This window comes from Protomyctophum bolini (assembly GCF_963924005.1).
Source record: "Protomyctophum bolini genome assembly, chromosome: 17".
In the NCBI taxonomy this organism is placed as follows: Eukaryota; Metazoa; Chordata; class Actinopteri; order Myctophiformes; family Myctophidae; genus Protomyctophum; species Protomyctophum bolini.
In genome coordinates, this window is record NC_137878.1 from 7,226,578 (window position 1) to 7,248,864 (window position 22,287).

Below are 22,287 nucleotides of genomic sequence, written 5' to 3' on the forward strand. Positions count from 1 at the left end.
GCCCGGGCCGTGCGGCAACAGGGTTGATAAGGTGGGGTACTGGACAGAGGAGAGGACAATTCCCACACCAGGCCAGGATCGTGTGCCCGTCGGTGTGAGGCAACACTGCAAGGGGACCAGCAGATGAGACGATCACACAGGTTGAACGGGGAACCTGTGTTTGAGACGCTGAAAGAGGGGAAGCCAGACTGACTCAGCAGAGGGGCCAAGTTGCGACTATAGCCCCTCTTTCCAGATAAGTACCCCCTCTGTGGCCTTGATGTTGAAGTTATGACGTCGACGTGTGCCTTTTGGCTGCTATCATTTGTTGGAGATAAGATATTGTGAGCGGATGTACTGTCGGCCTGTCCTTGTGTGTTCGCAGTATCAACAAGAAGAATAGAAGGTTCTGAAGACTTCTCTCCTATTGACACTGTCTGCACTTTACCATATGGACTGACCCCTTCCTTTGCCAATTTGCACATTTTGATAGTAACAGATTTTAAGAGTTGATTGTTTTGTTTCATCCACCCCTGCCCCACGGACCTCAGCGGCAGGGAGCTCTAGTTTAAAGGTGACTGATTGGTTGTAGTGGATCTGCAAAACCTAGCGATGTGGCCTGAGCGCTTGCATTGACGACAGATAGGCCTACCTTGTTCGTCCCAATCATTGTCATAGGTTGGCGTGTGTCGCCGCTCACGTCTGGCCTGCGGTTGTGGTGGTGATGGTGTATGGGTTGGAGAGCCCTGGAGGAGCGGTCTGATTTCCTTCATGAGCTCTTGAGTGAGCCCTTTCATCTGTGATTTGACATCCTCCATAATTTCCTTCCTTAGAGTTGCTTTCCAATCGGCCTCCTGCAAGGGTTTAGAGACCGGTGTGGGATTAACTGCATGACAGGTGACTTCAGTCGCTCTCATACCTCCATGCTCTGTATCCAGTAGCAGTGCCTCCTGCCGCACTGTGGCAAAATCCTCGTCTGGGTGTCGCCTGGCATAGACCCTCAGAGCCTGGGCATGAAGCGGTCCTTCACAGAGCCCCAGGAGGAACTGCTCACGAAGAACAGCATCGGAGGGGGCGGTGTCTGGGTTGTGTCGCCGCAGCCCACAATATAACTCTCTCAGCCTTAAAATAAATGCAGAAACACTTTCTCCTACCTGTTGAGTGCAACTAAAAAAACTCAGAACACAGAGTTGTGGTATCGGGACTCCCTCAGAGTGGCAGATGGCAGGATCTGAAGGACTGCATGCGGGAGGCAGGTGACGTGTGCTATGCCGATGTCTTCAGAGATGGAACTGGGGTGGCTGAGTTCATGCGTGAGGAGGACGCGACCCCGTGCTGTAGGAGAGCTGGACGGCGCCAGGTTCCGATCACATGAGGGAGAGGTTGCCTTTATTCGTGTGGAGATGGGCAGCCCAAGTTATGGAAGCCCGCACTCCCCACAGCAGAAGCATGCCTATGACGGCAGACCAGGTCTCAGTCGCTCGCGCATAGCCCATCTAGGGACCCTGCCGGCCAGCTATAGAGCAGGGTGAGGTCGGTTAACAGGGACTGCTAACGATAAAGTCAGGGGGAGTGTGACGGGGGTCAAGTGTGCTTTTCTTTCTTTTTTTTGTTGTGTTGCATAATGGCCTTATTATTTAACTGTTGAGTAATATTGTTTTGTGTCGGGTGTATTACTGTCTGAGTGTGTTTAATAATTTTGTGTTCTTGAATGTCTCCCTTGATTGCCTGATGACTGCCAGCCACGCTGATGACTTGGGGCCGGCCTTGGGGTTCAAATAGGGACACACTCAGTTGGGAAAAGAGAGCCAAGAAAGCAGGTCTATAGAAGGTAGCAGCTCTGCCCGTGCGGCAACAGGGTTGATAAGGTGGGGTACTGGACAGAGGAGAGGACAATTCCCACACCAGGCCAGGATCGTGTGGCCGTCGGTGTGAGGCAACACTGCAAGGGGACCAGCAGATGAGACGATCACACAGGTTGACCGGGGAACCTGTGTTTGAGGCGCTGAAAGAGGGGAAGCCAGACTGACTCAGCAGAGGGGCCAAGTTGCGACTAGCCCCTCTTTCCAGATAAGTACCCCCTCTGTGGCCTTGATGTTGAAGTTATGACGTATTCATTTTGTATTGTATTTTAAGCAGGTGTTTTAAGAACCCATGTTATTGGGAATAACATAATAAATGTGTATACTTACCTTGAGAGCTGGTTTATGTGTCAGACTTTTTCCTGGTTTCTTTATGTTGTATTGCTCTTTTACCTGGGTAAAACATGAACCTGAGTGTCCTTTGAAATTTAAGAATATAATTGAGGACTTGCACCTCCCCAAAGCAAGTGGCGTAGTTGGCTACCTTTTAACTTTAAATAAGTCTCACAGTATATGCACACCGCACTTTAAATAGTGCACTTTAATTAATTTGACTGTTTCTTGTGAAAAGTATTTTATTTAACCGCCCCCGCCACATGTGCATACAAGCCCTGTCCTGACCATAGTCCTGAGTCAGTAATTTGTATAACTGTCTGTTCCTGTTATTCTACTCCATGTGCTCCTGACCCACTGCTACAGGAACCATGAATTCCCAAGTCTACTAACAACAAACGGAGCAGCAGAGCTCTAAACCCCTGGTCCGGTCTGAACCGGCCACTAGGTGGCGGCAGAGCTCTCTCTGCCCGATCCAACTCCTTCAGCTGAATATCAACTTTTTTTTTTTAAACTTTAGGCAGACATGATTTTGAATGTGTGTTTAGCGGAGTAGAGTTAGGCATAAATAAAGGCAGATAGCAGACCTGTACATTTTTTTTTTGTAATAAGTCAAAAGGTACATTTTCAATTTGCCTAAGTTTTCATGTCTTCTTTCCGGAAAACCTTTAAAATAGGCAATTCTGCTATGAGGCTAACGAACTATTCTGTGCCCTGATGCAGGGGATATTACACACACCCAAAGTGAGTTTGAAACTATGACCAACGACAAAAAAACTCCATCTTATACCTATTGGGACAACAGTTGTCTGATGTGGGCGACACCTTCCAATAAAGAACTCACGGCTGCTGCTTTCTTGACTCTTCTGTCTGCATCTTGAACATTCGGCTGATTCGGGGATGGTGATGTTTAAGCTATGGAGAGGTTTGAAATGATACGATCCCTGTTCACGTCATACACAGGGTCGCATTGCTGCAGGGAACAAATGTAACATATAGAACAGCATATTATGTGACCAGATTTGACTGAGGGGCTGCCATTGATTTTTTTTTAAAAGTCATATGAGGAAAGCAGGGAATCATAGCTTCAAATTGACATGTTTGTTCAGTTTGACCCACCAGTTTTGGAGATATGGCTTAGTAATGTCTTGCAGAAAACAGCGAGTTGAGAAAACTGGCTATTACACCTAGCTACAGCCTACATGGTTAAGCATTTATATTTACATGTAGATTTCAGCTCTGACATTTATTTTAGACATGCGCTAGACCAGGGATACTCAAATAGATTTACCTGTGGGCCACATTACAAAAATGGCAAGGGGCCAGGGGCCAGTAGATAAAATTACGACATTGATACTTGATAACTTCTCTCTTTCAATTGCTTTATTTTCGCAAAATGTATCACAGTACAATGTGCATGCACACAATATGTAAATAAATAAATGTGTTACATTTTCTTGCATAAACACAAAGAGCTGTTTCCATAACTGCACAAATTATTGCACATAACATGAGTAGCTGTTATAATAACATAATAACATAACATGAGTAGCTCTTTGCCTGCCTGCCTGCCTGTCTGTCTGTCTGTCTGTCCATGAGTAGTTATTTGTCTGTCTGTCAATGAGTAGCTGTCTTACTGTCTGCCTGTCTATGAGTAGCTGTCTGCCTGCCTGTCTATGAGTAGCTGTCTGTCTGCCTGCCTGTCCAATTGTCCATGAGTAGCTATGTCTGCCTGCCTGCCTAATTGTCCATGAGTAGCTGTCTGTCTGCCTGTCTATGAGTAGCTGTCTGCCTGCCTGCCTAATTGTCCATGAGTAGCTGTCTGTCTGCCTGTCTATGAGTAGCTGTCTGCCTTCCTGCCTGTCCAATTGTCCATGAGTAGCTGTCTGTCTGTCTAAATACAATAAACACAATTTGCCTGAAAATAGATTACCCAGCTATATGACCTTTTTCATGAAAAAAAATGAGTAGTGATATGGCTGACTGAGTAAAATAAAACAATTCCGCAATTTCCGCAATTACCATTTCCGCAATTTCCGCAATTTCCTCAATTTCCATTTCCGCAATTTCCGCAATTTCCATTTCCACCATTTCCGCAATTTCCATTTCCGCAATTTCCATTTCCACCATTTCCGCAATTTCCGCAATTACAATTTCCGCAATTTCCATTTCCGCAATTTCCGCAATTTCCATTTCCAACTATTAATGGCAGCTGGGTTTCATCATTCAAATAAAATATAATTCTGTCCGTTTAGCTATAAAATTATGTCAGGGAATAGGGATACACAGTATATGTCTTTCATTTGCATTGCATCTCCCCCCCCCCCCCCAAGCTTTTATTTTCGTTCGAGTAATAGTACAACTCTAATAGTATATTACTTATAATAATGTAATTAAAGATAACTTCATTCAGATTTTTTTTTTTTTTTTCATTTTCCAGATTTTTTTTTCTTCTTTTTTTTAGATTTTCATTGGTGGGCCAGTCATAATGGTCCCGCGGGCCTGATGTGGCCCGCGGGCCTGAGGTTGAGTATCACTGGCCTACATGGTTAAGCATTTATATTTACATGTAGATTTCAGCTCTGACATTTATTTTAGACATGCGCTAGACTAGTATGTGAAGAGTCTGCCTGTGCTATTAACTCATTTTGGATAAAATAAATAAAGCCTCAAATCTAGTCACATATTTGTACAAATACAAATGAACACCACAGCTTTCATCCATTGTACTTTATTGTCTATGTTTAGACAGGACAGATTTATAATGACATACTTATTGCTTATGCTTGTTATTATTTACTATGACAGTATAATGAATGAGAAAGAGAAGGCATTTTTACTCAAGAGTCACAATTACATCTGATCAGCCGGTTCAATCTTGAGGTCAATCAACAACAAACAACAAAAAAACACAAAAAAAAGTTACTTTGACCTTTAGAAGAGTTCCCTCTTAAATGATCACTGCGATCTCAGTCTTTCCTTCACCCCCCCCAAAAAAATGACACTGAAGTCAGACATTGTTGCGAGATGTGTGTAAATGCATCCACATTTAGGCTCTCTCTCTGGAGAGTGTTTCGATGTTGCATAACCGCTACGGCAGTTCTTTGAGCATGTAGTGCTCTGTCGCAAGGCACTTTGATTGGTCAATGCTGGAATGCAGCAAAACGCATATAAATATAAGGTCATGGAATTAGTATAGTCTCGCGTTGACAAGACTGTAGGAAGCTCTATCACGAGTAAATGTATCCTAATATAAATAAAAAATCACCTAAGCATTATATAGCTTGTTGCTTAGCAGAAAAAGAAAAAAAAAGTAAAAAATATTTTAAAATATTTTTTCGTGAACGGCAATGGAAGCTTCCTTACTCGGATTTCGGGAGGTGTAGTTCCCAGACACAATGTAGCATTCGGAAAATCGTAGGAATAGTTGTCTGGCTTATACGCGAGACTATGGAATTAGTAGTAGTCTAGTGTGTGTGTGTGCATGTGCATCATGGAGTGGGTGGCGTACCCTAAAATATAAGACATGACAACATAAATATAATATACCACCCTGTCCACGAGTTCTGAGGGGGTAACTATTCAGAAAACCCCAGTGGGAACCCACTTCCTTCCTCCAGAGTCAGCATAATGTGTTTAGGGCCGTCTTTATAGTCACCCATCAAAGCGCAAAAGTCACCAGAGCCGCTTTGTCGAAAGCTCTCTAGGTACAAGATTGTCTTTAAAATACAGCAAATACAGTGAAAAGCCCCACCACCTTCTTCAGCACATCGTACCCAAGTCCAGCAACTTAGAAAAGAGGAAGTGGGGGAAGTCAATTTTTTTCTTTTGGTCCAGGGGGCACCCTGACACAGGGCGAAGCGTAGAAGCCATGTCAGATGGTCTCAGGTCAGCTCTTATACACACCCAACTAACTGCATGCATACATTACATACAGCAGTATAGAGAGGGAGGTCGGTATTAAGCTGACCTCAAACCACTTTGGTTTTAAAAAAAAAAGGGTCACCACAGCACAGGGAAATCCGTTTGGCTGAAGCCGGGCTCCCTGCGCTGTTCCCAGTATGCGTGGTTGCTGATCCACATGTCGTCCTTGTCCTTCCTGTGAAACAGAACAGAATAGGATACGTTATTTACTAGTTGACATGCCAAATGTGGTTTAAGTCACTGAAGCGGAAGAAATGTCATGTCTTGGTAGAGAGGAGACCCGTAAGCTTTAATTTGAGGTATGGTGTCTGTGACATACTACCATTGTGGTCATATTTACTAGGTATTGTGGTCATATTATTTGATATGGCCCTTGAAAGATTGGCGGAAATGACCAAATTGCTTGGCACAGAAGGTACTCTTAACACATTTTGTACATAATACGTCCTGAAACGATTCATCACCACGAAAGGATTGGAACCGAGAGGTGCCTACGACGTCTGTGGACGTCCTAGCGACGTCCAAACGACGCGGGGCGAGATGATAATATTCAGAATTATTCTTTTTTTTTTTTTTGGCATTTCGCTTTTCGCTTGCCGTATGCTAACGCTCTGTGCAACTATTAGCTTGTCATTGACTCCCATGTTAGCGCGGCGGAAAGAATGACTCGTATCTCCTGATCCAGGGCGCTCTCCGTGGTGATGAATGGATCGATATGCTGGCGCTGCATTTCTGCTCCTCATCCGTCTCTCCCGCAAAATATGAACTCTTTTTGGAGCGTATATAAATATATTAAGATGATCGGAGATTGCGAGGTCACTTTGTCAGTCAACTTTTTTAAGAAAGTATTTCCGGTTCATGGCTTTCAAAATAGAAGCGATCACTACTCTGGCGATTACTCTGGCGCAAGCAGCGCCTTTATTTTGATGCAGTTCCGGTACTAAATGTGTTAATTAGCGTGCCCTGGGCATGGAAAGAGTTTAAAAAAAAAAAAAAAAAAAAACAAGACAGCTGATGGCCTTGTGCATCGACAAGCGCACCAGAAAGGGCGGAATAGGTCATCACATAAACAAGCGCTCCTGGGCTCAACACATTACATGGAAACAAACACACAGTCTTACACAACCCCAGTCTTATCTCTCACTCAAAGACGTGCACGCGTGCACGCACACACACACACACACACACACACACACACGCAGTTGCGTACTTGAAGAAGCGTGGCTGGTGCGTCAAGTTGTTGTCCTGGAGGACTTTCCTCCTCTCTCTCTGGAGCTGCTCTATCCTCTGTTTCTGTTCCTCGGCCCCGTCCACGTTACCCTCCTCCAACAGTCTGCACACGAGGAGAGTAGAGAAAAAGTAGAGTTTTTACTTAACCCATTCTGACCCGAGATCAGATTCTAAAAATGTCTTCTACATCCTGACAGTTTTCATTCTGACCTGAGATCAGATTCTAAAAATGTCTTCTAATGTCAGTCGCTCTTCGATTTTTCAAAAATAGCAGACCTATACAAGCTCGTAGCGCGCCACTCGGTGGCGCGCTATGAGATTGTAGATCTGCTGTTTTTCAATAGCTAAAGCACGACATGATGCTATTTTCGACAACAAATAAAAACGACACTAAAATGTTACAGGAACGGACAAGAGATCCAGTATAATGCAAGTCATTTTACACGTGGTTTGCGCGCTACCTTTTTAAGTGTAAAATATCTGTCATTACGACGGCATCAAGGCCCGCCAAAAAAAAACATTTTAGTCGACTAAATCAACTGTAGGCTGGCTAGGGGGAGGCAGTTTAGAGACCAGGATTACTGCATGTTTTTGTGAGGGTACCTACCCTAGGGGACACGGGGAGAACATGCAAACTCCACACAGAAAGGCCCTTTCGCCAACCCCGCCTTCGGGTATGGGCACTGATGACGCGGAGGAGGAAACACGCCGCCAGCACCCACAGTGCCCCGAGCGGGAATCGAACCCAGGACCTTCTAGCTGTGAGGCGACAGCACTACCATTTGAGGTATTTCTTAAATCCGAATGAGTGTTTGACATGAGTCCACAATTGTTTTAATAGGATTTAAAAATGGAATAAACCGGTCAGTTACATCAGATCTAAGTTTAAATCAGATTGGCCATTTTCATTCCGATTTAAGTTTTTGTAGGTGTTTACATGACAACTTTTAATAGGATTTAACTTTTATTCTGAATGAAAAGGGGATTTAACTGTCCATGTAAACGTAGCCATTGAAAGGTCAATTAGAAGTGAGTTAACTAAAACCAACTGAAAAACTAAAACTACATTTTTTAAAAACATTTCCGTTAACTGAACGAAATAAAAACTAGAAAAGGGAAAGAAAGACGATAACTAAACTGAAACTATATTGTGTGTCGACAAAACTAACTAAAACAAACTGAAATGATAGACAAAATAAATAATAAATACGGAAACTAAGGGTAGTTTCCATATTTATCAATTTATTGATAAATATTGTTATTTTTAAATGCTATCTTTTTCTTGAGTTTGTATTACACAATACTTACTCTGGCCCTTTTCAATCCTGCACCTGACGAATACAAAATAAACTAAAACTTTGTCACAAAAGTTAAAAATTAAACTAACAAACGAACTAAAAATAACTGAATTAGAAAAAAATACGAACTAAAACTGAACTCCTTGACACTGCTGACGGAATAACACCGAATGGAGATGGAAACCCGTAATGCTGTGGTAGTGAAATGGGCAGTGGTGGAAAGTGCATTTACTTAGGTACAATTTTGAGGCAATTGTACTTTGTCAAATAATATGTCTGACATAATATGAGTATGTCAAATATTCAGTACTTTTACTCCACTACATTTCAGAGACAAATATTCTACTTTTACTCCATTACAATTATTTGAAAACTTTAGTTACCAAATAGATTTAGATTACTATTACGTTAACCACTTCAGCCCTATGTGCATTTCGACCATTTGAAATAGCCGATCTACAAGCTCACAATGCACAGAGTACTTAATTTCCACCACCGGCGGTGAGTGACGTGGAGAACAAATGGCACTGACCTCTGGTCCAGCCGGAAGCGCGTGTCTGTAGGGGGCAGCAGAGCTCTCTCTGCAGCGTCCAACTCATTCAGCTCCACCGCAAACTGAGTGAAACCGTAGTACGACAGCTGGTCCTCTGGCATGGCGTCTACGCACACACACACACACAGTCACACACACAGTCACAAACACACACACACACACACACACACAGTCACACACACAGTCACACACACAGTCACACACACAGTCACACACCCACACAATTTCACAAATTAGGCATTTGGCAGATGCTCTTATCCAGAGGGTGATTTACAAGTGTAAGATCACAGTTAACGCTCGACACTAGGAGTTGCACTTCATACAGCAGAGCGGTGCCCGTTGGGGACACTGGCCTACTTGGAACGACGCAAGTTGGAAATGCATGCCCCCACCCAGTTATTATCGTCTGTGTCCCTTTTATGCCCATATATGGAGTCTACAGTACGTATTATTATTTTCTATACTGCACAGCTGCCACCCCTTTGACAACTTGTAGATTTATGTACTGTTCTTTATGAACTTTTAATCTTTTATACCAATGACCTCTTCCTTCAGGAAAGGATTCCATATAAGCCTTCTTCTGGCTTCTTCCTTTCCTTGCATTGTATTTTTGTTTCTTTGATATATTATTGTCTATTTTTTGTACTATATATGCTAAATAAATAAACCTAAACCTAAACCTATGTGATGTCAGAACAGGCCAAAGCTCCATATATGGAGATATCCAGAGCCCCCGGTGCAGAGGCTTTAGTGCTGGTTCTGGTAGTAAACCAGACTATCTGACGGGACTCGACGCCGGGGCACTGCACCACTCCCTGTGGGACTGGGGCGTGTCCAATTTGTCATTATGTCAAATGTGGGTCGAGCGGTTCTCGAGTTACGTGGGATTTACAGATTACAGACACACAGAGGACGTGGCGCATGTATAGAGACAGACACATGCATCCACGCAGCACGTGAACCCATACACGTGCACGCACGCATGCACGCACGCACGCACACAGCAAGGTCATAATAGTTAACTTAAAACTAGAATTAAAAAATGTTTTTAGTTAACTGAAACTAATAAAAAATTAAATAAATTAAAAAAACGATAACTGAACTGAAACGGTATTGTGTGTCCTCAAAACTAACTGAAATTATAAACAAAATAACCTTAGTTTTAGTTTTTATCAATATTTGTATGCCTTTCGGATATTTATAATATAATTATTTTTAAATTCATTAGATTAATTTCCTCATTTCTCCAACAAGTTTTACTGCAGTTTTCAGCACCGTACGGCAGCATGTAGCCACGCTAACCCTAAACCAAAGTACGGAAAAAAACGAAGACTAAACTATAACTAAACTAAAACTAAGCATTTTCACCAAAAATAAAAACGAAATAAAAACTAACAAACCCGCTAACTAAAAACTAACTAAAACTAACTGAATTAGAAAAAAAATGTCAAAACTAACTCAAACTAAACTATGATGAAAAAAATAAAAAAACTATTATAACCTTATTGCACGCACGCACGGACACATAGTTCTATGGGTCTTCTACTTACTTGGTCTCCAGATGCAGGTGGCAGAGGGCGGGTCCCCTTGGTAGACGCCCTCGTGCCACTTCCCAAAGACGGAGTGCAAAACCTTCCCCTGTTTGTCCGTGACCACGCCCTCGATCTCATTTACGGAGGAGCTCCACGACCTGGCCTGAACACAGAAACACAAAACGTCTCTATTCAAAGTGTCAAGACGACAATAACAACAACTTACTTATTTTTTCAAAAATAGCAGACCTACAAGCTCGTAGCGCGCCACTCGGTGGCGCGCTACGAGCTTGTAGATCTGCTATTTTTTTCAATAGCTAAATTATAACATAATGTATGTAACCACCAAAAGGGTTTCCTGCTCAAAATGGGTTAAGGGTGGATTGAAATAGTAAAGAACACAGACAGGTCTTTTCAGTAGGTCGGTTACATTATTGAGCCATTCATACAATGTCAAGCAGCTGTGATGTGATATAGGGATTCTAGTTAACAAACTTTTTCTTTTTTACACATAATATGTGTAAAAAAGAAAAAGTTGGTACTGTAATGCCACCAGAATCAATATGTGATCAAATATTATTTGATCACATATTGATTCTGGTGGCATTACCAAAGGTGTACTAAACAAATCCAGGAGTAAGTAAGCCATACCGGCATATTTAAGTGTACTCATCCGTGTACATATTTCTAGTCAAGTCAAGTCAAGTACGCTCAGATGCTTTTAGAGACAGATGCTTTAACAGTAGATCGTATGAACTTCCACTCAGAGCCCAGATTCTAGCTTTTGAAAAATGGGTTATTGTCCACAAGATGGTGCTGTTTGACTAAAGAATCGCCAATGCATTACACAGATAGTTACACTTTGTCTTATAATGAAGAAACAAGAAACAAATAGACAAATAGGGGTGCAACATTAAATCAAAATAATCAATTTAAGTGATAAAAGAAAGAAAAAAAATTAAATAATCAATAAAATAAAAGTAAAAATCTTAAAAAAAAAAAGAAATATGCCTATTGCAAAAATAGGGGACAACTTTATGTACATAAGCTCACAACACATCAGGGTGTGACACATTGTGAGCTAATTTCACTATTTTTGCACTAAACCGTCATACAACGGTTTTGTATAAAAGTATAAAACAGGGCTTTTTAATCAGACTAATCAATTTAGTCCATTATGATGATTTTTTCATATATATGATGATACAATCATTCACAAACGTAACCGATATAGAATACTGGCTAAGAAAATAAACGAATAATTGCAGCCATGGATTAACCCATTTTGGGGCGGGAACCCTTTTGGTGTTAGCATCATGTTATGCTTCAGCTATTGAAAAATAGCAGATCTACAAGCTCATAGCGCGCCACCGAGTGGCGTGCTACGAGCTTGTAGGTCTGATATTTTTTTGAAAAATCGAAGAACATAGCTTTTTCAGGAAACTGTCGGGATTTAGAAGACATTTTTTGGAACCTGATCTCAGGTCAAAATGGGTTAAATGTGGATCCTGACCTTGACGAAGGTGACTTTACACTGGCAGGTGTCGTCGTTCACGTTCCTGATGGACATCTCTCCATAGTGTTCGATCCACCGCTGGCCACTCAGGATGTTGTGAATACATGACGTGACTTTGTTCCACTCATAGTGGTCCCCGAACCTGCAGCGCGCGTGGCACACACACACACACACACACACACACACACACACACACACACACGAGAGTAATAAGAGTTGAGGCCATCATGGCAACTTCTCCTCCACACAGACAAACCGAAAACAGAGCAGTATTTACGGCAAGTTGTTTTGGCTTTGCTCTCTTTGTCATGCCAGCTATTGTTCGCTGGCCACTCCGTTTATTGTACATGGATGGACCCAGGCTTCCGAATATCTGTATGGAGAATCTACATCGATACCCAAGGGTTGTTACGATTCCAAAGTAACGGTTGGTACTTGGAATGTTTATCTTGGAATGCCTGGTCCACGTACACGTCAAAGACACAGCCCGACACAATCAGGACCTCCTTGTGTTAACTTGTGACTGGTCACTGGTGTCAACAAAAACATCACACACACACACACACACACACACAAAATGTGTACACTGACTCTGAACATGGAAGTGGGCACAATTGTACACGCATACACGCACCGCCCGACCAAAACACAGGCAGCGACACACACACATACACATGCTTACAGACACACAATAACACACTAAACACAGTTATATGAAGGACCTACGCAGGTAGTGTGACATGGGTAGTTCCCATAGGAACTATCTCCATGGATTTCCCCCAGAACTTATTCTTCCACCGGACATCTGAGAGAGAGAGAGAGAGAGAGAGAGAGAGAGAGAGAGAGAGAGAGAGAGAGAGAGAGAGAGAGAGAGAGAGAGAGAGAGAGAGAGAGAGAGAGAGAGAGCACGTGAGCACCGACTGAGAGGATAGACGAGAGTTAACTGAATCATAGTTTTGTATTTTTATTCAATTTGGTGTAGATGTACAAACTCATAGCGTGGAACTCGGTGCCGCGCTATGAGCTTGTAGATCTGCTATTTTTCAATAGCTAAAGTATAACATAATGCTTAAAACACCAAAAGGGGTTCCCGTCCTGAATGGGCTAATCACTTTCAGCAATAGTTTCACTTAGGCTGTTTATTTGGATTATTGGAATGTATCGCGGTATTTTTTTTATACTACTACTTTTACACTACACTTTGTGAAGGGAAATTAATTTATTCTGAGTCAATGGGAGAAGAGAATATATTTGTCGAGTGTGCAAAATATATCTGAAATACCAACGAATGTACGTCAAATATAATGCCATCTAAAAATGTATTCTTTCCAGGGTAAGGGCCGATTCATACTCCTATTTTAGAGCTGAATAAAAGTCAGTTCGGCGCTGTAGAGCCTACAATGTGACGTCATTTGAGGTTCGGGGGAGGTGCTAAAGTGCTACTGAAAATTTCTGACGAGCCGAAATCATTTCGGCACTACAGCGCCGAAACAGCGGTAAAATACGAGTATGAGTCGGCCCTAACGATTCAAAAGTTGAATCTTTTGAAAATCAGAGGGAGAAAACATATTGTAGTTTATCACATCTTGTCGTGCCAACCTTGCCAAAAGCTGAAGTCCTTTGAATCAGCGTGACACGCCGACACTGGAGGGTGATGGCTCACCTGAGGGAGAGAGCAGAGATGAAATAACCGATTAACCCATTTTGGACTTCAAAATCCTACATTTTTCCTGAAAAACCCATGTTTCTATGTCAGCGGTGCTCAACCTTTTTCATGTCAAGGACCCCCAGAATTATCTCTATTGGGCCACGGACCCCCCATCTCAAAGTATGTTGTTCCAGGGACCCCCCCCAGAAGCCAATATTTTAGTTAAAAATGTTCGCTCTGAAATATATATTCAAAAATTTGCACCACATTTTCACGACTTTTCAAAAAATAGCAGATCTACAAGCTCATAGCGCGCCACTGAGTGGCGCGCTACGAGCTTGTAGATCTGCTATTTTCCAATAGCTAAAGCATGACATAATGCTAACGCCAAAAGGGGTTCCCACCCAAAATGGGTTAAGGGTGTCGCCACAGTGAATCACCTGCCTCCATCTCACCCCATGTCCTCTGCCTCCTCTTCTCTCACACAGACTATAACTTCATGTCTTCTTTCACTATCCACAAATCTTCTCTTTGGTCTTCCTCTATAGGGGGCCTTCTATATGCTGGCAGTTCCAACCTCAACATCCTTCTACCGATATATACTCACTATCCCTCCTCCTCTGTACGTGTCCAAACAACCATCTCAGTCTGGCCTCCTCTGGCTTTATCTCCAAAAACATCTGACAATGTGCACTGTGTCTCCCTCTGACGGAGTTCGTTCCTGATCCTAATGCATCCTTGTTACTCCCAGAGAGAACCTCGAGGTTTTAGTCTCTGCTACCTTGAGCTCTGCTCTGCTTGTCTCTAAAACACTGGTTCCCAAAGTGGGGCCCGGGGACCCCCAGGGGTCCTTGAGGCCGGGAGTTCCAGGGGGGTACCCAGCTAAATGATGGTTTGGAACCAAATGGACCCTTATGGGTCTGTAACTCTGAGTGTACAAATTGTACACTCTCAGTTAAATTAACATTGATTTTACAATATAAATTGGAGGTCTCAGAGATAGAAATGCCATTAAATAGGGGTCCGTAGACTAACGCATGTCAAACTGGGGGGGTCCTTGAAATTAAACGGGTTGAGAATCACTGCTATAGAGCCGTCTTTTGGGGGATCCCATGGCATGTCTTTTCAAATGGGGGTCCGCGGGATAATTAATTCGTGTCAATTTGTTGGGGGTCCTTGACGTGAAAAAGTGTGGGAACCCACTGCTCTAAACCATATACAACATGGCTGGTCTCACCACCGTCTTGTACATAATGTACACCTTCCCTGTCATTGCTCTGAAATGTTGACCCTGTACAAAGCGCTTGTTGTAAGTATCTGCTATTTTTGAACATTTTGTGGAAAGACAACGAAAGTGCAACAACGAGCTATACTTATTTAGAAGGCATTTGTATAAAGCGGCTGTTAAGAAAATGTGTTTTTAGTTCAGCTCGTATACCCATGGTATAATGATTGCCATAGAGTGTTTGATGCTGCAATTCTATCCCCTGCCTCTCACCCAACAAATGAATAAGCACCATCTGCAGCTAGGTTTTTTTAACTGGTTCCAGAAAATGTGATCACACAACATAGCCATTCTAGTCCTTTGCACATCCCGCACATTTAGAATTGATAATAACTCATATTCTGCCTAACTTAGGCGACGTTGGACGACTTTTTTTTAACCCATTCTGAACGGGAACCCATTTCGGTGTTAGCACCATGTTATGCTTTAGCTAGTGAAAAATAGCAGATCTACAAGTTCATAGCGCGCCACCGAGTGGCGCGCTACGAGCTTGTAGGTCTGCTATTTTTGAAAAATCGAAGAACGACTGACATTTTTTTAAATCTGATCTCAGGTCAGATATGGGTTAATCAGACCAGTGTGTGTCCAGTGGAAACCTCGTATGAATCTGATCTCAGGTCAGAATGGGTTGAATAAGTCACAGATCGCCTATAGGACAACATTGAACGAGCTATTAGTTTATCATGCATCCCGCATCGCTAGTATTATTTTTCTTGGCATCTCCGTCGCGTGGCAAACGTTTTGCTTTCCGCGTTGTGACGTCATTGAATATTATTTTCCCTCCGTCCCAGGCGATCTTTAGCGGCGTTTCTCTCAGAAATGAAGCTCGAGGTTGAGGTGACCGTTACGGAACATCCATGTTTTAAGGAGGTCAATTTAACCCATTCTGACCCGAGATCAGATTCTAAGTCCAGATCTAAGTCCCTTCTTACATAATCAGGTTGACTCCTCCCTATCTTGGGGGGCAAAGCACTGCTGGTCATTCCAATGTGCCGCTTGCAAAACTAAAGAAGGTGACCCGTTGCGTTTGCAATCAGAGCCCAGACACTTTGGAATGCCCGGCCTATAGCCAAGGACACGAGTGAGGCTTGCCAAGTCTGTGCCCTTTATGAAGCTGCGTTCAACCCACAGCCATCTTAGTTTTAATGCATTTTTTTTCATTATTTCTTTCTTCTATAGAACGTCGCGCAGTCCCGAGACCGGAAGATAAATCGCCGTTCATTTTCCTCAGACTTTTCAGAACGTATTTATTTAAAAGACGTTTACGCCGCGGACAAAGCCAACTCTTGTCGCGACAAAACATGACAACAAACACAATTTTTTCGGGCTGAACTGATAATTAGAAAGAAGAAGAAAACACTTTTTTGTTGTTTTTCTTCTTTGTAATTATTTGTTTGGTCCAAAATATTGTATTATTTGTTGTCATGATTTGTCACGACAAGAGTTGGCTTTGTACGACGCTTATAAAGGTCTTTAAATAAATACATTTTGAAATGTCTATGGGGGAAAATGCATTGGAAACTATTTCCTGGGCCTGGCGTCGTCATGAAAGGACTCTATTGTCATGCCATTGGTTTGTGTTATGGATTCTTCTGTCAAGCATTCTGCGCGTAATAATATTATTATTATTGTTATTATTATTTGCTCAGGAACTCCTCATCTCTCCAATGTTTTTAGTAAATAGAAAATATATTTTCAGGTTGGAATAAAATGATGCAACACGTCGTGATGCTGTTGTTTCACACGACGGACATGGAAAAAACCCAATTTCCTTTACGGGAGCGTCGTATTTGCGTACCGAGTGCCGACTGAGGGGTTTATACCATAGACTGTAAAAAATATGGACAAAGCGTTCCGCGGGTCTAACGTGAACGTAAAATGAAGCCTGTCAGTCCTTGCAATGGAAGTCGCCATCTTTCAAGATCCGTTTTGGCCCAGTTCAGGCCAGCTGGCCCATTGGCTGGCCCAGACAACGAGGCGGGACTTCCCCCCCTTCTTCTTCGTTGGTTTTTATTTTGACTCGAGTGGGAGGGGGATCCCGTTCATAGACTGTAACGGTAGCCACGCCCCTCAGAACATGCGCGACTTTATGGTCATTTTTTTTTATAAATGGGACCATAATTTTCCAAAAAGAATATTATGACATTAGAAATGAGACTTTAAACTAGTGACTGGAAGCAAAAAGTATTCATGACCATGTTTATTAAGGTAATACAGTCTAGGTGAAGTTGGGCCAAAATACATGGACTTCTATGGGGCTATGGGTTTTTTTGAGCCCAATGACATGCAGCGCCACAACAGGCCATTATATGAACTTTCATTTCCTTAGTGGCTTCACAAAATATCCGTCTGACTGCCCCCCTGGTTCATACCTGTTCCGCTATGAACCTGAAGCCCTTGTCGGCTCTGTCGCACTCGTACGTCTCTCCCAGCACAGGGTTGAAGGGTTTGCTTCCAGCTCGGAAGTAGCTGGACGCATACGCGGAAACTGCAAATGTCGCCACGTACACCTGGTGGAAGTCAGGGGAAGTTAGGGTGTTCTTTAGGTAAAGCACTGGGAGATTGTGTGTGTGTGTGTGTGTGTGTGTGATATACAGTGAGTGCACAGTCGCGTAGTGCACACAGGCATGTGTGCACACACATATGTCAACAACACGTACAGTAAATGTGCACCGCTCATGTCCAATTTTTCACACAGTAAGGCATGACTCAAGTACTGTGTGCGTGTGTGCGTGCGTGTGTGTGTGTGTGTGTGTGTGGACCCTGACGGGTCAATTTGGTTTCATTTTACACTCTCGAGAGTTCAATTATTGTTAACCCATTTTGACCGGAGATCAAATTCTAAAAATGTCTTCTACATCCTGACAGTTTTCTGAAAAAGCTATGTGTCTGTCAGTAGTTCTTCGATTTTTTTTCAAGAATAGCAGACCTACAAGCTCGTAGCGCGCCACTCGGTGGCGCGCTATGAGCTTGTAGATCTGCAGTTTTTCAATAGCTAAAGCATAACATAATGCTAACACCAAAAAGGGGTTAAATACCTGCATTAGGCTACTTAATTTACAAGAAGTCTACACATTTATGTAAAAATAACGTTTGCCTTAATATCTCTCCTATAGTACCTAAATGTCATCAAAATGGTGGTCCCGTGGCTCAAATAATGGGCCTCAATATGATTTTTATTTTTTTAAACCACTGGGTTACGCAAAGTCCCTCCTCACCTAGCCTCGGAAACCCAGACGTTTTTATTTCCATGGAGGAAAAAAAAAAGTCTGGGTCTGAGTCCACTTCAATTCGGCATAGAGTAGCGCAAACGTTGCTCACTCTCTGCTGATTTCTGATCGTCTGCACCTTTGTTAAATTGACGCACACTCCTCTCTCTCCCCTGTCGCTCCAAGTAATTAGTCTCATGTCGCGCAGCTGCGCATAGTTTCTGGGAGCTTGCCTATGCCATAGAAAGCATATAGGTGAGTTCCAGGCTACTACTATATCCTCACCATGCGCTGGTAGGGGTCGTGTGTCCGGTTGGCCGTGTCCAGCAGCTCGCTGTACTCCAGCTCCTCGCACAGCCTCTGCAGCGTGTTGAGCGGCTCGTTGAGCTGCACGGGCATGGACACCTTGGAGAGGTCCTTGCCGATGTTGTTCCGCAGGATGTTCCAGAGGCTCACGCCGCCCATGCTGGGCGCCGGGGCGGGCAGGACGGAGCGCCGGCGCTGCCTAGCGCTGGCGCTGCTGCTGACTGGAGTGAGGTTTCACAAAAAAGAATGAAAGGAAGAGTAAGAGAGAGATAGGACTTTCTGTGTGGAGTTTGCAATGTTCTCCCCGTGTCCCCCTAGGGTAGGTGTTGTTGTTTTATAATGTCATTTATATTGTATGCCGTTATATAATGTTTGAAAGGCTTTCTTTTTGAAAGATTTAAGGACCCCTGTATCAAAAGGCCTCCTTGATTAGAAGAGGTCACCGTGACATTCGGCCTAGTTAAGGCAGGTGTGTGAGTTTAGATCAGGGGTTTTCAACAGGTGGTCCGTGGACCACTGGTGGTCCGTGGAGGTATTGCAGGCGGTCCCTGACCATGCATTTAGCAATGTAGCAAAGTGAAGATTTTGTATTTTCTCCCACGGAACAGTGCACTAATCCGTCTGTGCACTGTTCCCGTGGAAGTGTGTCAATGTTATCAGAATTACTGGGAAGTCTGAGGTTAACACTTAATACATTCCACAGAAAAGGCAGTTAGAACCTCAAGAAGGGTGAAGTGTACCAGCTTGCCTGATTGAGTCATCATTATTAGGAAATGTTAATGTGCTCATATAATCATGTCATCATGTGCTATATCTTGCACGTATTTGCCATTTTAATTTTACTATATATACTATTACTATTATTAAAATAGTTCAAATAGCAGATTATAGCCATAATGTATGGATGTAGTAGTTGAACTATTTTAAAATATTTTTCAAGATAGTAAAATATGGAAAAAAAAGTTTAGGGATAAAGGTTAAGGCACGCCCAAGATAGGGCCACATGTGTCAGTACTGTACTGTATATGAGTTATAAGTCCGTGGACCATCGTTTGAGAAACAGTATATATAAGACATGGCATGCGTTCCATAACAAGTGTTACGAAAGCACTAATCTTAGCCCATATCCCATTACAACACAACAGTGGTCCCCATGGTTGATCCTTAGTCAAGGTGGTGGTTTAGATGATTGCACTCACTGGATAGTAACCAGCTGTGCTGGGTTAGGTACCCTCACAAAAAATCATGCAGTAATCCTGGTCTCTCTAAACTGCCTCCCCCTGGCCAGCCGGTGGCGCCTGATGGAGGGGAAAGGAACTGGTTGGAATAACGTGTTCCTTCCACGCACTATACGTCCAACCAGGGAAACTCCCCCCCCCTGTCAGGTGTAAAAGGAGCAACTTGGACACTCGGGCATGAAGGAAGCATGAGTTCAAGTCCGTTGCTCTCCTTTTGTCCCCCATATATGGGGACTATGTTGGCGGGAGGGTTTGTAGAGCCCAGGATCACATTAGATAATTGACACAGGGGTGAAAAATGGGTTACAAAATCGTGGGATAAAAAAAAAAAAAAAAAAGAGAGAGAGAAGGACTGACAGGCCAGTCAATCTAAGGTTTGAACCGAAAGAAATCGCAATAGTAAATGGTTCGAGGTTTTTTTTTTATAGGGTCATCCGAATAGCATATTAAAAATTGTCAATGAAATAATTAGTGGATCATGGTAAATTCAGGGGTTGAAGGTTGGGGTATACCATTAACATCCTACTTTATATAAGGCAACATTTTCACATTTTCATTATGCTTTAAGTAGCATGTGTCACACTAGGAGGTTGTCATGATTCTGAACCCATTCCAAGCATTAGTTTTGCACGAAAAACACTCCCACTTGCCCAAATGTCCTCACATCTGTGATGACGACTAGGGGCCGTTTTTTAGCACAAGGAGTTTTTCGTGCAAAACCAATGCTTGCAATGGACTCAGACCTGGCCTATAACCCGTTTAGACCTAAATCCTACTTTTCTGGAAAAACTTCAAGTTATTTATTTCTTTAAATCATGTTGCTTTGTTGTCGTGTGGAAACAAAACAGTTTCTTTTTTTATTCTTATTTCCAAAAAACGATTTAAAATTGTGAAAATGGCCGATATACAAGCGCACGACGCCCCGCGATGCTAGGCGTTTCGTGTGCTTCTAGATTGGCTATTTACCAAGCCATGATTCATTTTATTAAACAACGCGGGATGCAGCAATTCTAATCGCTGGTGCTGCAACTAACTAACACCCGTGGGACAAATTGTGAGTACTTTATATTTGAAATCTGAATGTTTATATATACGGAAATCTTGTAAATGCAGCGAGCGACAAAAATAGGGTGCAGTTACGTCATGACTGTCATGATAATCATCATGGCAGTCATGTTTCAGGGCTAGCTATTTACCCTACTTTGGTGCGACACGTTTGTATGATTTGAAGTAGGGCTTAAATTTACAACGAAAAGGAAAAAAAATAACATACGGTACAAATTTGAAACTTGGGAGACACAAGGCTGACCGTGACAATATCTAGCAAATACTGAAAGGATCGCGGATTGAAAGGTCGACTAAAACTATGACAAAAATGTTCGTCGACTATACCTTTTTTCACTGACGAAACTAAATGAAAGCTAAGCTATGATGACTAAAACTGAGACTAAATATATTTGACAATTTCGTCAACAGTTAAAAACTAGACTAAAATGTTAGGAAGGGACTAAAAGATCCAGTATAAGTAAAAGACACAAGTCATTTTACACAACACATCGCGATGTGTTGCGAGGTTGTAGATCTGCTATTTTCAGCAAGTATAAAATCTAAATAAATCATTTTAGTCGACTAAAATCTTATGATATTTGGTTGCGTGGCTAAAATGTGACTACAAACTAAATGAAAACGATTCAAGAGACTATATTATGACTGAAACTACAAATGTAAATTTGGTGTCAAAATGGACGCTCTTTGAAAGCCGCAGCAGCGTACCTGAGCCGTGCCTCTCGCTGCCTCCCTCGTTGACGTACGTATCCATGGAGACGGTGTCGCTGATGTCACTGATGTAGGAGTCATCGTCTGACATCTAGACACACGGGGGGGGGGGATCGAAAGACACAAAATGTCAGCCCAAAAGACACAAAATGTCAGCCCAAAAGACACAAAATGTCAGCCCAAAAGACACAAAATGTCAGCCCAAAAGACACAAAATGTCAGCCCAAAAGGACAGCCGGAAGGAAAGCCAACAACTTCTCCCTTTTTGCTAAAATAAATATATATCTCTGCCATCGGGAGGAACCGTCTCCACATTGTTCATTTTTCAGGAAATAAAGAAAACCGTATATTTTTTAAAACAAAACAATAGAGCCTCATCAAAGTTGGTGTTGTGAGTGACTTTATATTACCGTCAATTACTTCCATGAGATGGGGGAGAGGTGGTGGAGTTAGTTGCTTTTTAGCGGACATTTTGAGGGTCCAATGGAGTTAAGAGGTTTGTCCAAAGCACTTTTTACTACATTCATTCATTCATTCATTCATTCATTCATTCATTCATTCATATAAAAATTAAAAAATTAAATTGCAAAATGGAAAA

The 22,287-nt window shown here is 42.5% G+C and overlaps 1 protein-coding gene across 2 annotated transcripts in view; it reads right to left on the bottom strand.

The window, feature by feature from the left end:
- Nucleotides 1-4,900: 4,900 nt before the first annotated feature.
- Nucleotides 4,901-22,287, bottom strand: part of LOC308332213 (oxysterol-binding protein-related protein 3-like) — a 60,348-nt gene continuing 42,961 nt past the window's right edge. For both annotated transcript variants that reach the window (XM_080787954.1, XM_080787955.1), the window contains exons 13-22: nucleotides 21,687-21,780; nucleotides 18,655-18,896; nucleotides 17,533-17,670; nucleotides 13,827-13,890; nucleotides 12,954-13,032; nucleotides 12,225-12,369; nucleotides 10,730-10,874; nucleotides 9,159-9,285; nucleotides 7,309-7,431; nucleotides 4,901-6,273 (exon numbers count right to left, since the gene is read on the bottom strand). In XM_080787954.1, coding sequence (XP_080644080.1) covers nucleotides 6,177-6,273; nucleotides 7,309-7,431; nucleotides 9,159-9,285; nucleotides 10,730-10,874; nucleotides 12,225-12,369; nucleotides 12,954-13,032; nucleotides 13,827-13,890; nucleotides 17,533-17,670; nucleotides 18,655-18,896; nucleotides 21,687-21,780 — 1,254 coding nt within the window. In that variant the 3' untranslated portion in view covers nucleotides 4,901-6,176. The remainder of the gene's footprint in view (nucleotides 6,274-7,308; nucleotides 7,432-9,158; nucleotides 9,286-10,729; nucleotides 10,875-12,224; nucleotides 12,370-12,953; nucleotides 13,033-13,826; nucleotides 13,891-17,532; nucleotides 17,671-18,654; nucleotides 18,897-21,686; nucleotides 21,781-22,287) is intronic.